General features: G+C 39.6%; 1 protein-coding gene across 1 annotated transcript; it reads left to right on the top strand.

Moving 5' to 3' along the window:
• Positions 1-7,626: 7,626 nt before the first annotated feature.
• On the top strand, positions 7,627-11,341 carry LOC116323646 (extracellular calcium-sensing receptor-like). Its single transcript, XM_031744022.2, has 6 exons — positions 7,627-7,805; positions 8,032-8,329; positions 8,566-9,360; positions 9,491-9,718; positions 9,900-10,023; positions 10,428-11,341. The coding sequence occupies exons 1-6, from the start codon at positions 7,729-7,731 to the stop codon at positions 11,339-11,341; spliced, it is 2,436 nt and encodes an 811-aa protein (XP_031599882.2). The 5' UTR covers positions 7,627-7,728.
• Positions 11,342-11,734: the final 393 nt, after the last annotated feature.

Here is an 11,734-nt window from a genome sequence, read left to right as displayed (position 1 = left end):
GGATGCCCATATTGTTGCTGGGGACTTTAATAAGGTATGTTTTAAATCTGTACTCTCCAAAACAGCCCTCTCTCACCTGAGACAATCTGACGACCTCTCGCCGGTCCTCATCCCTGCCTACATCCCCCAAAGGGAGCATAGTTCTCCAAGCACCCAGGTCATTAAGACATGGCCAGATGATGCTGTCCTCCAGCTACAGGACTGTTTTGATCTGACAGACTGGTCCATCTTTGAACAGCAGGACATGGAGACCTTCACTAAGTCTGTCAATGGAAGATGCCATCACCCTTCACAGAGCCCTGAGCCCTTTGGAGAACAGGAAGAGCTACATGAAGATGCTCTTCGTGGACTACAGCTCAGCATTCCACACCACAATCCCAGACATCCTCACCACCAGACTGTACCACCTTCAGAAGACTTTCTAATCAGCCGGCCTCAATCAGTCTGACTCCTCATCCCCTGTCACTCAGCACCGGATCTCCATATTGCTGTATTCACAGCCCCCTACTTTATGCCCTGTACACATTTGACTGTACACCAACCCACGCAGCCAGGGTCATTGTCAAGTATGCCCACAGTGGTTGGGTTCATCTCTCATGGAGATGAGACAGCGTACAGGTCGGAGGTAGAAAATCGGTCCTGCTGGTGTTTAGAAAATAAGATAAGATAAGATGAGATAACCTTTATTAGTCCCGCACGTGGGAAATTTGTTTTGTCACAGCAGGAAGTGGACAGTGCAAAAGTTATGAAGCAAAAATTAGAATAAAATAAAATAAGAATAAATACAGTACACAACTGTACAGAATAGAATAAAATAAAATACTATATACAGTAGAATAAAATAGAATAAAATATACAATGAGATAAAAATAGAGTACAAATGCTATATACAACTGAGTAAAAATACAACGATGCCAGAAAAGATTATTGCACACATTATTGCACAAATAACTTGAAGCCAGATGCCCTTAAAACAGAAGAACTCATAATGGAGTTCATGAGGCACAGACAGTCCACTTCTCTCTTATACTTAATGGAGAACGGGTGGAATCTGTCTCCATCTTCAGGTTTCTGGGCAACCACATCTCTGCTGATCTCACCTGGACCCACAACATAAACGCCCTTGTAATGAAGACCCAACAGTGGTTGCACTTCCTCGGAGTCCGGAGGAAGAAAACCTGGACCAGAAGCTGCTGCTTGATTGTATATCTCCTGTTTGTTATTTATTTCTGCTGTCTTGCTATTTATATTTTATTCTTGCATATTTGGCATGGAACACACATAATTTCACTGTAAATGTACAATGACAATAAAGGGCTATTCTCTATTCTATTCTACAATCAAATTTAAAACCCTTCTCCTCATTTACAAGGGCTTGAATAATCATGTCCCATCTTATCTTAGAGAACTCATACTGCTGTATCACCCCCATCTAGAATTTCAGGCTTAAACCGAAGGCTACTTGTGGTTCCTAGGGTATTTCACTAGCTGGGCCCACATCCTCATTTTAGGTTTGACAGCGCTTTTAGTAGATAAAGGCGAATGGCTTAAACATGATTTGATCTGCGTTTTGGGGAAAGCCTCGAAGGGGACTGGAGGAGGCCCCCAGGCCTGGCAGATCCCCCAAAAAGGCATCCCCTAGAAGCAGTAATAAGTGTGCTTTATGAAGGTCCAAGTCCTCTGCAGCAATATAACAGGTTGGCAGGCTAGCAAAGATAAGTAGCCCATGGCCTCAAAAGGGTGGTCGAGGATTCCGTAGAGTGGAGTGGATAAGCTTGGAAAATTAGGAAGGAATGGCGGGAGAAAAGATCAAAGGAAGTTTTGGGCAACAAAAGATCTTGATAAATGAATGAGGGGACCCCTTGATTAGGTAGTGATTTGGCAATATTGAATACCCGAGGCGCAAAACACCAGCTACTGGTAGACCGAACAATCAGCCAAGACTGCAAGACCAGACTGACCAACCTGTGCACTGCCTGGATTGTTTACAGAAGGCCTATGACTCAATGCCCCACACATGGATCCTGGAATGCCTAGAACTATACAAGATCAACAGGACCCTAAGAGCCTTCGTCACTAACTCAATGGGGGTGTGATGTACAACACTAGAGGCCAACTTCAAGCCTATAGCACAAGTCACCATCAAGTGCGGGATCTACCAAGGAGATGCTCTGTCCCCACTGCTGTTCTGCATAGGCCTTCACCCCCTCAGTGCTGCTGCATTTGCGAATGAGGGATAAAGAAAGAACCTGGCAGCCCAATGTCAGAAGGGTTTATTACTACTTTGCAATAATAGATGCAAAAAAACTGAAAACTCGGTAGTACAAAAGCTTGCTGCTGTGTTTGTGAATGAGAAAGATGAGAAAAATCCTGGCATCCCAGTGCCAGAAAGGTTAACAGCTGCATTTTTCAATGATAAATGCAGAGAAACTGCCAAATCGGTGGTAGAAAAGCTTGATGCTGTGTTTGTGAATGAGGGCTAGAGAAAGATCCTGGCATCCCAGTGCCAGAAGGGTTCACAGCTGCTTTTTGCAAAAGAAATGCAGAGAAACTGGCAACTCGGTGGCAGGAAGTTTGCTGCATTTTGCGAATGACAGATAGAGAAAGAACCTGGCATCACAATGCCAAAGTTTGCTTCTGCACTTTGCGTAAGGAGGGATGGAAAACATCAAAGCTTAACATCCTATGCTTAGCAGAGATAAACGGCATGGAGGAGCAGCAGAGCATGGAACTAACGACTGATTTTCAGCTGTGCATTAAATGGTGGTGGGAGGCAGGTGCACAGTACTGAGCTTGCCCCTGCTACCTGGTGCTGATGGGTGGGTGGAGCTACAAGCTATGCAGTAGCTTTTGCTTTTGGAGCTGCAATTTTGCTTCTGCACAGAAGAACATTTAGTGTGAGGTTGAAAACCTACGAAAGTTAGAATACTGGTGAACAGAAGCAGTTAAAACCGGGCTACAACCCAGTCTGAATCGTTAACGGCAGCATATTCGGAAGACCTTACAGAAGCGTGGGAATGGCATGACTTCTCAGTCCGGTGCTGATGTCTGTCGGCTTTCGGCTAACTCACCCAGCCTGTGGGCCTATTTCAGAGTAACGTGAGTGGAGCTGTGAGCTTTGCTGGTGAGTGATCTTCCTGAATTTCGTGGAGGTGGTCAGTGGCCGGAGTTACTTCATAACTGGATTTAGTGGAGAGAAGATGACTGAATAGATCAACCCAACAGAAAATTGCTAAAAAGTTTCCTAGGATGGCAGAGGGCATTCGGTCTCTCTGAACCGCTGCCGTGACATTCAGAGTGTTTGGGTTTCTTGGATCGCCTGAAGGGAATCAGATGAAGCAGAGCTGTGTAGTTCTTTGCCTGATGTGGTGATAGACAAGAGGGCCATTGTAAGCTAATGGAAAGGAGAGTAAAATTATGTTACTCTTTTAAGAAGAGGTGTGTTAAAGACTTTCTTGAATGGTATTCACACGAAAACGAGAACCGACAAAAACGAACCTTGTTCGCACAAAAAAGAGAACGAATAGCTTGTATTCGTGCGTGTAGAACTGATGGTCATATGTAGATAAGAAACGGAAGGGGCGTGTTTGGGGGAGTGGTTCCACTCCTGAAATTCAGATAATTTATCTCCAATTAAAAGTAGTATAGGAGGAGCTTTCAGGCACTGTTTTTAATTTTGTTGTTCTGTTGTTTATGAATCTTTTCTGTCTTTCAAGTAGTACATGTTTTATATGTGAAAATGTTTTTTGTTAAAAAGTTTCTCTGACCCCTGGAAGAGTAGCTATTGCAGAAGCTAATGGAACCGGATGCTTGTTCATCTCTAGCACCATCTAAAACCCTCTCTCCTTGAAACCTCTTCTGTGGAACCAGCTCCTAGCTTGGATCTGGGGACAGATCTCTCTACTTTTCAGATAAGGCTTAAGACTTTCTTTTTTGACACAGCTTATAGTTAGGACTGGATCAGGGGACTCTGAATACACCCTTATGCTGTAATAGACTTGGCATCTTATGATACACTGAGCGTTTCTCCTTCTCTCACCCCTTTTCACTCACCGTGTGTTTAGACCACTCTACATTTAGTTATAAGTAGCGTTGTCACAATTAACGCGTGAACGCAAATTAATCCGCCATCACAGTCAAGGCAATACATTTTTTTAACGCATTTAACGCATCTGGAGTGCAGAATGACTCAAAATCCCTGAAATGTTTCTGTCAACGCATTTCCGGCAGTTTGATCTGGTAGTGACGGGCAGCTGAACCAATCAACTCGATATTGAAGACGATGAATGCACATTGGCCCTCTCAATGGGAAATTTGAGTATTAAAAGAATAACAAGATGGAACAGTCGACTGACTGAAGTATTATACACATTGTGCAAGAAGGAATTTTCTTTTCACAGAAGCACTTCCAGCTTAAAATATCACATTGACGCGAAGCATATGTTAGTCGGGGATGCTGCTCGGACTTTGACTAACACGTCACCCAGCTTGCAACAAACCACTCAGGGAGCATCGGGGACTCAGTAAGTCTACCTCGGACATATTGACTGACACAATTGCCAAGTGGATTGCAACAAACTGCAGACCTATTAATATCGTTAAGTACACGCGCTTTACATAGCTTTGGTTCCTCATTTCAAGGACTTGAAGTGCCTCCCCAAGAGTGACAGAGAGAGAGTGGATAAATGTTTACAGTTTTTTTGTTAACATGAATGTGCAACATGTTCAATAAACATGTTAAGTGCGTATATTTTCCCATTTTTCTGAAGTCTATGTTCATGCAAAATGAAATGCGATTAATATAGAATAAAAATGAATGATATTTAATCGTAATTAATCAAAATTAATCCACCCCATATGGAAAAGAAATAGTAAAAACTTATAAAAGACTTGCATAAGATGTGGCCTACTTCATATAGTGAATCATACAAGGCTTATATGATTTACTCATGAAAGTGGCCACTTTCTCATTACTTTCATATATTGTTTTAGTAAGTATCCAAAACATACAAGTTTGTCTTTTTAGAGAACCGGTTCTTTCGGCTCGGCTCACTAAAAAGAGCTGGCTCTTTCGGCTCCCAACCGGCTCTTCAGGTTGTTTTGTTGCTTTAATTAATTTATTATCAACAACAATATAAAATTATGCACAAAAAGAATTACTAATGTAAAAAAACGTGGGTTTTTTAAATATATGTTTATATATAAATATATACGGTGGCCCCTAGAGACAAAGCATGTACAAACTCCAAAACACGTACAAACTCTAAAAAGCACGTACAAACTCCGAACCACGTACAAACTCCAAAACACATTGCTAGCGTTAACTGAACTTCCAAAACAGAGCTACCTAGATCCTAGATCACTTAAATGACACAATTGAAAGCATATGTTTATTGTTTGTGTATTTATACACAAACACTCATATATATTCAAATAATTTAAAAAAAATGTTCATTTACCTGTTACTACCACACACCAAATCCGGTCATTGGTACTTCCTGGCTTGTGTAGCCACTAGGTAATAAAAGCTCAACACCGCCCATAGCATCCTGAAGCACTTCCGTTGTGTTTTGGAGTTTGTACGTGTTTGTACGTGTTTTGGAGGTTTCACGTGCTTCAGAATTTTCAGCTTTTTCCTTTTAAACAAATTTAATGTGCATCTTCTTTTTGTTTTGCATATTTTAATTTATATTTTATTGTGTTGTGGTTTGCAGTGTTTTGTGTTGTTTCACTTTCTCTGTCATATAGGCTTGCATGAATAAACTTTCTGAATCCTTTATCATCTGCAACTGAAAATAGTTGTGGATGATTACTATACCTTTCTAATGTGACGATGTCATCTCTTGTTGTTGTCCCTGGCTCTCTTTGTCTTTCCCTCCGCTCTGTTCCTGTGCTACTTCAAGTGTAACTACCGCCCCTCCCCCCTCTGCTCAGCGCAAGCACAAGAGCCGTTTCGTTCGCGACTGACACATCACTACCACACTCAGCTAGACTCTGGGACCTTCACCTCCCTCTGCAAGCTTCAAAACTCTGCCTGCCAAATAAACCAAGCATATCCCACTAACCTTCATTTCCTCCTGGATACATTTTGTGTCCCGCTAATTCCCATCTCCTCTGTCCACAATTTACCAGCGCTAGACCACCATGCCACAGGCCTCCCCCAATGTTTACCTTTGGAGCCTTTACCCCTTCACTTCACCACACCATGCACTTTTTCTTGTTGTTCACAATCTTAAATAAAACTTGTGTGAAACTAACTCAACCTTCTCCATATCTGGTTCTGTACTAGTTCTGCAGGCACAGGCCTCTTGACAATCATCCCCAATACAATATCCCCATCGTTAGATAGCAGTGGGTTTTTAGGATCTTCTCTCTGCCTGCACATCGGCTCCTCAGCATGAGAGACAGATGCCACTAACAACAATTCGGAAATCAGAAAGGTAACAGTGGTCGCCATGGTAATCGGAACACTCGGTGCAGTGACTCGCAAGCTAGACGAGTGGTTCCAGCAGATAACCAGGAACAATATCCGAGATCTCTGTCCAGAAGAGCGCAGTCCTAGGAACAGGAAAGATACTGCGCAGGACCTACAACCTCCCAGGCCTCTCGTGAGAGAGGAATTAGATAGAAATTATTTTTTTATTTAAAAAAAATCTTTTACTCTCTTAGATCAGCCACTTTGCCACATGCACTTGTCTCTGTGAAAAAAACAAGTACCAAAAAACCAAGACTACTACCAGAGCAGAGCGCTGGTCCATTTGATCAAGGAAATGAAGAAAGTTCAACTTTTTTTTCTCTTAATATACTGGTAATAGCAATAACAGTCAAGCTCTTCCTTGGAATAGGATCAAAACAAAATATAATATATGGTACTTTACAAGATAGGTTTTTAGTGTAAAAAATTACAATAAAAACAAAGATATCTGTTGGTGTCAAATGTCTAAAATACCTCTAAAATGCGGATCATGTACAGTTACGTTTGTGCTGTGTTAGCTCTTCGTCTAGCATTTGGTACATTGCTGCTGATGCTGAATGGAATCTGTCTTCCAAGTAGATTGAAATGGATCTTAAACGACACTTCAAAGACAGTGCTAAATCTATGACAACTTTTTAGAGTAAGGGTCCATGCTGTAAATTTCCCTTAGCATTTCATGTCAACTTTAATTTAATATCAGACTGATGACAGATCTTAACACATCAATGAATCACAGATGTGAATGTGGAATTGATTACTGTAACTTGTGGAATAGAGCTCTAAGAGTTCTGTATAGAAATATGATATCTGAAAAATATTTTTTAGTTTATATTTATTTCTAATGAATTGTTTTTTGCACTGTTGCTTCATATTTAAATGACCCTGTATAATGTGCATATCCTTGTTTTACATATGTTAACTTACATTTAAATGCAAATTTGGGCATGATTCTCCTTTTGCCGGACCTGTACATCTACTGGGAATATACTGCCCCTATTCGATTACTTCTTATGCTGCACCAGAAGGTATAAATACCAGCTTAAGTATTTCATCTTCACTGCAGTACTCTAATGCCACTAAGTGGTTTAGCTCAAGAAATGACATCAACACAGAGATGGCCAGAGCAGGGATGGGCATTTCTGCAACTGTTGTTGGTGGCATCTGTCTCTCATTCTGAGGAGCCAGTGTGCAGACAGAGAGGAGATCCTGAGAACCCACTGCTATCTAAGAATGGGGATATTATACTGGGGGGGATGTTCTCTTTTCACACAAGCTGGAAGGACAGAAACGATTCCTACATGAACCAACCTCTGCCACTACAATGTATCAGGTAAATGACACACTACAAATCCATTTACGTTTAAGGGATCTGTTGGGATTCATTACAAATACAAATGAAGTGTAAAAGGTATTTTCATTTGTTTTAGTTATTTAAATTCCCTTCATTAAATGTTTTAATTTGAAATGCTTTTCTTTTCAAGACTTATCCATGATTATTTGTGTCTGTTTTAAGGAACATGATGCAATGCAAATTATTCATAATTGTCTCAATTAAGTTTAAATTTCAGAGATTTGCAGTTTGCCCAGGCTATGCTTTTTGCCATTGAGGAGATTAATAACAGTACAGACCTACTGCCTGGAGTCTCTCTGGGCTATAAAATCTATGATAATTGTGGATCTGTTGCCAGAAGCGCAGGAGTTACACTAGCTTTGGCTAATGGTAATGAAATTGTGTCTGTACCCTCCAAGACATCATGTACCAGACCTGCATATGTGCAGGCCATAATAGGAGCAACCTCTTCTCCTACAGCCATTGCAGTTGCTGCTGTCATTGGACCTTTTTTTGTACCAGTGGTGGGTATTTTATATATAATTTTATATTTTTAGATATAATTTTCATCTTTAAATATTTTTTAAAAATATTTTATTCTCTTATATTAGGTGCTTTTTTTTGTATTAGTACTGAGTTAAATTGTTTTCATATTTTTACAATATAGTTTTGCAATAATTTGAATGTTTTATTTTTAACAGCTTAATCGTTTCTCCTTCTGTGTCTTTCACATATATAAGTTTTTCATTTTTAATTCTAGATCAGCCACTTTGCCACATGTGCTTGTCTCAGTGACAAAACCAAGTACCCATCCTTCCTCAGAACAATACCCAGTGACTACTACCAGAGCAGAGCCCTGGCACATTTGGTCAAGTATTTTGGATGGACTTGGGTTGGAGCTATCAGAACCAATAATGAGTATGGAAATAATGGCATGGCCACATTCACTGAAACTGCACAGCAGCTGGGCATCTGTCTGGAGTATTCTGTATCTTTCTTTAGAACAGATTCATCTGACAAAATACAAAAGATAATTGACATTATAAAGGCTTCAACCTCTAAGGTGATTGTTGCATTTCTTTCCCGTGCGGATTTGAATGTGCTTCTACATGAGTTCTTGTACCATAACTTGTCTGGGTACCAGTGGGTAGGCAGTGAGTCTTGGATATTTGATTCACAAACAGCAGAAATGGATATACATCACATACTGGATGGTTCCATTGGTCTTTCCATTCCTAAAGCACATGTCACTGGCCTGAGAGAGTTCATACTGAATGAGAAGCCACTGAATTCATCTAATAATGAACTGTTTACCGAGTTCTGGGAGGCATTATTTAAATGTAAATTTAGGCAGTCAATGTCATCAGCAGACATTCAGAGAGAGTGTACTGGACACGAAGATGTGACTGGAGTTCAAAATAGCTTCATTGACATGTCTCTCATGCCTATCTTTAACAATGTCTATAAAGGAGTGTATGCCGTGGCCCATGCACTTCACAATATACTCAGCTGTAATAAAACATGTAGCAAAAATGTGCAGCTAGATCCATTCATGGTGAGCTTTTTACTAGCTTAAGTTAAATTATTAAGAAGATTTTAAATTCAAAATGATTCTTAATTTTTTTAAGCAGTAGGTATGCAAAATCTTAATCATGTAATGAATTGAGTAATGTCATATTCCTTAGATCTTACAACAGATACGAAAGAGTCACTTCATAACAAAGGAAGGAGATGAGGTTCACTTTAATGAGAATGGAGATCCATTAGCAAAGTATGAAATTATAAACTGGCAGCCAAGAGAATATGGTATTGTGGAGTTTGTTACAGTTGGTCTTTATGATCCATCATTAGTTCAAGAAAAACAGCTGAATCTGCAAAACAAGTCTTTAATTTGGGCAAGAAACTCAAAGCAGGTAAAATTCCTTTTTAATGTTTTATGTTTTCATTTCTTTCTTTCATTTTAGAAATCTACACTTAATTTTTTTCATAGTATTTTGGTTTTGATTCTTCAAAATGAGTAAATTGTTTGACAGAAGATCATAGACAATTTTTTTGTCAAATTCCTTATACAATTAAATGTTCTTGTTCATGCAGGTGCCTGAGTCAGTTTGCAATGAAAAATGTCCCCCAGGAACACGCAAGGTTCTCCAGAAAGGAAGGCCTGTTTGCTGCTATGATTGTATAAGATGTGCCGAAGGAGAGATCAGCAACATTACAGGTGTGGTTATATTTCATTACAATCTTTGCTGCACAACCCAGCACAAGCACAGCTCATACTTTTGACACCACTTTTGTTGGATTTGAAGAAGGGAGGCAACTTCACTCTGATCCTTTCTGACTCTGTGCACTCTGGAAAATATTTAGAATTGTATGCAAATTACTCTAAAATGTAAAGGAAAAGTATTCCACAATCACAAATACTGATGGACACTCTAGATGTCACATCTGTCAATCCTCACTTGATCACAAAACAGAATCCAAGTGTTATTCAGTCCATAAACATGTTGCTTTTCATCTTTTTATTGTACAGCATCAGTAGGATACTGCATGGATGTTGTAGATGCAAACACAGGCATATGGAGTGTAACTACTTGTAACATCTGCTTCAATATTAATTTCCAGATTCTGTCACCTGTGTGAAATGTCTACCTGAGTTTTGGTCAAATGAAAGAAGAGATGTTTGTATAAAAAAGGAAGCGGAGTTTCTATCATATGAAGAAATTATGGGAGCACTGCTCACTGCAGTATCTTTATTTGGGGCATACATGACGGTTGGTGTGATACTCATTTTCTTCAAATATAGGAAAACTCCTATTGTCAGGGCAAACAACTCTGAACTGAGCTTCCTGCTGCTCTTCTCCTTAATTCTGTGTTTTCTGTGTTCTCTGACCTTCATCGGTCAGCCCTCTGATTGGTCCTGCATGTTCCGCCATGTAGCATTTGGCATCACCTTTGTCCTCTGTATCTCTTGTCTTCTGGGAAAAACAATGGTAGTTTTAATGGCCTTTCGAGCTACACGTCCAGGTAGTAATGTTAAAAAATGGTTTGGGCAGACACAGCAGAGACTCTGTGTTACAGGATTCACTCTTATACAAGTTATCATTTGTATCATCTGGTTAACAACTTCTCCTCCTTTTCCATTTAAGAATTTTAAGGAAATCAAAGACAAGATCACTCTGGAATGTGCTCTAGGCTCGGCTGTAGGCTTTTGGGCTGTGCTTGGTTATATAGGACTTCTGGCTATTTTATGTTTTATTTTTGCATTTTTAGCACGAAAACTACCTGACAATTTCAATGAGGCCAAGTTTATCACTTTCAGCATGCTGATATTCTGTGCAGTATGGATTACATTTATCCCAGCATATATCAGCTCTCCTGGGAAGTTCAGTGTTGCTGTAGAAATATTTGCTATCCTTGCTTCCAGTTTTGGACTGCTAATTTGCATCTTCATACCCAAATGTTATATAATATTACTGAAACCAGAGAAGAATACAAAAAAACATGTCATGGGGAAGAAGGCACCAAATTCACTTTGAAAACTGCATGTAGTAAAATGGGATTTTACTTACTTACTTACCAAAAAAAAGACACACAATAATAATTACATGTATGGCTCAATAACCTCTAGCTTTGAGTCACTTGGTATGGTTTCTTGATTATGTCAAAAGTTAGAAGTCTTTTTATTTATATTTACTTGACTTGGTACTGCAGATAAATTCAGAAAGCATATGTAATCTGCTCAATTAGAGCCATAGTTGAATTCTACTATTAAGTGCAATGCAACTTGATTAGTATGTTTTGCTTTGTTCACTTATATTCTTTCTGCATGATTCCTAGAGAGCAGCTACACTCATGAGATACATGGCAAATGAAATGAGGAAAGTTAACCCTCTCTTGTCTTTTATTATTAAGTGGAAAAAGCAATACCA

Source organism: Oreochromis aureus, linkage group 14, assembly GCF_013358895.1.
Source record: "Oreochromis aureus strain Israel breed Guangdong linkage group 14, ZZ_aureus, whole genome shotgun sequence".
Taxonomy (NCBI): Eukaryota; Metazoa; Chordata; class Actinopteri; order Cichliformes; family Cichlidae; genus Oreochromis; species Oreochromis aureus.
Note: the sequence above shows the minus strand (reverse complement) of the source record. Positions and strands in the feature narration are given on the sequence as shown.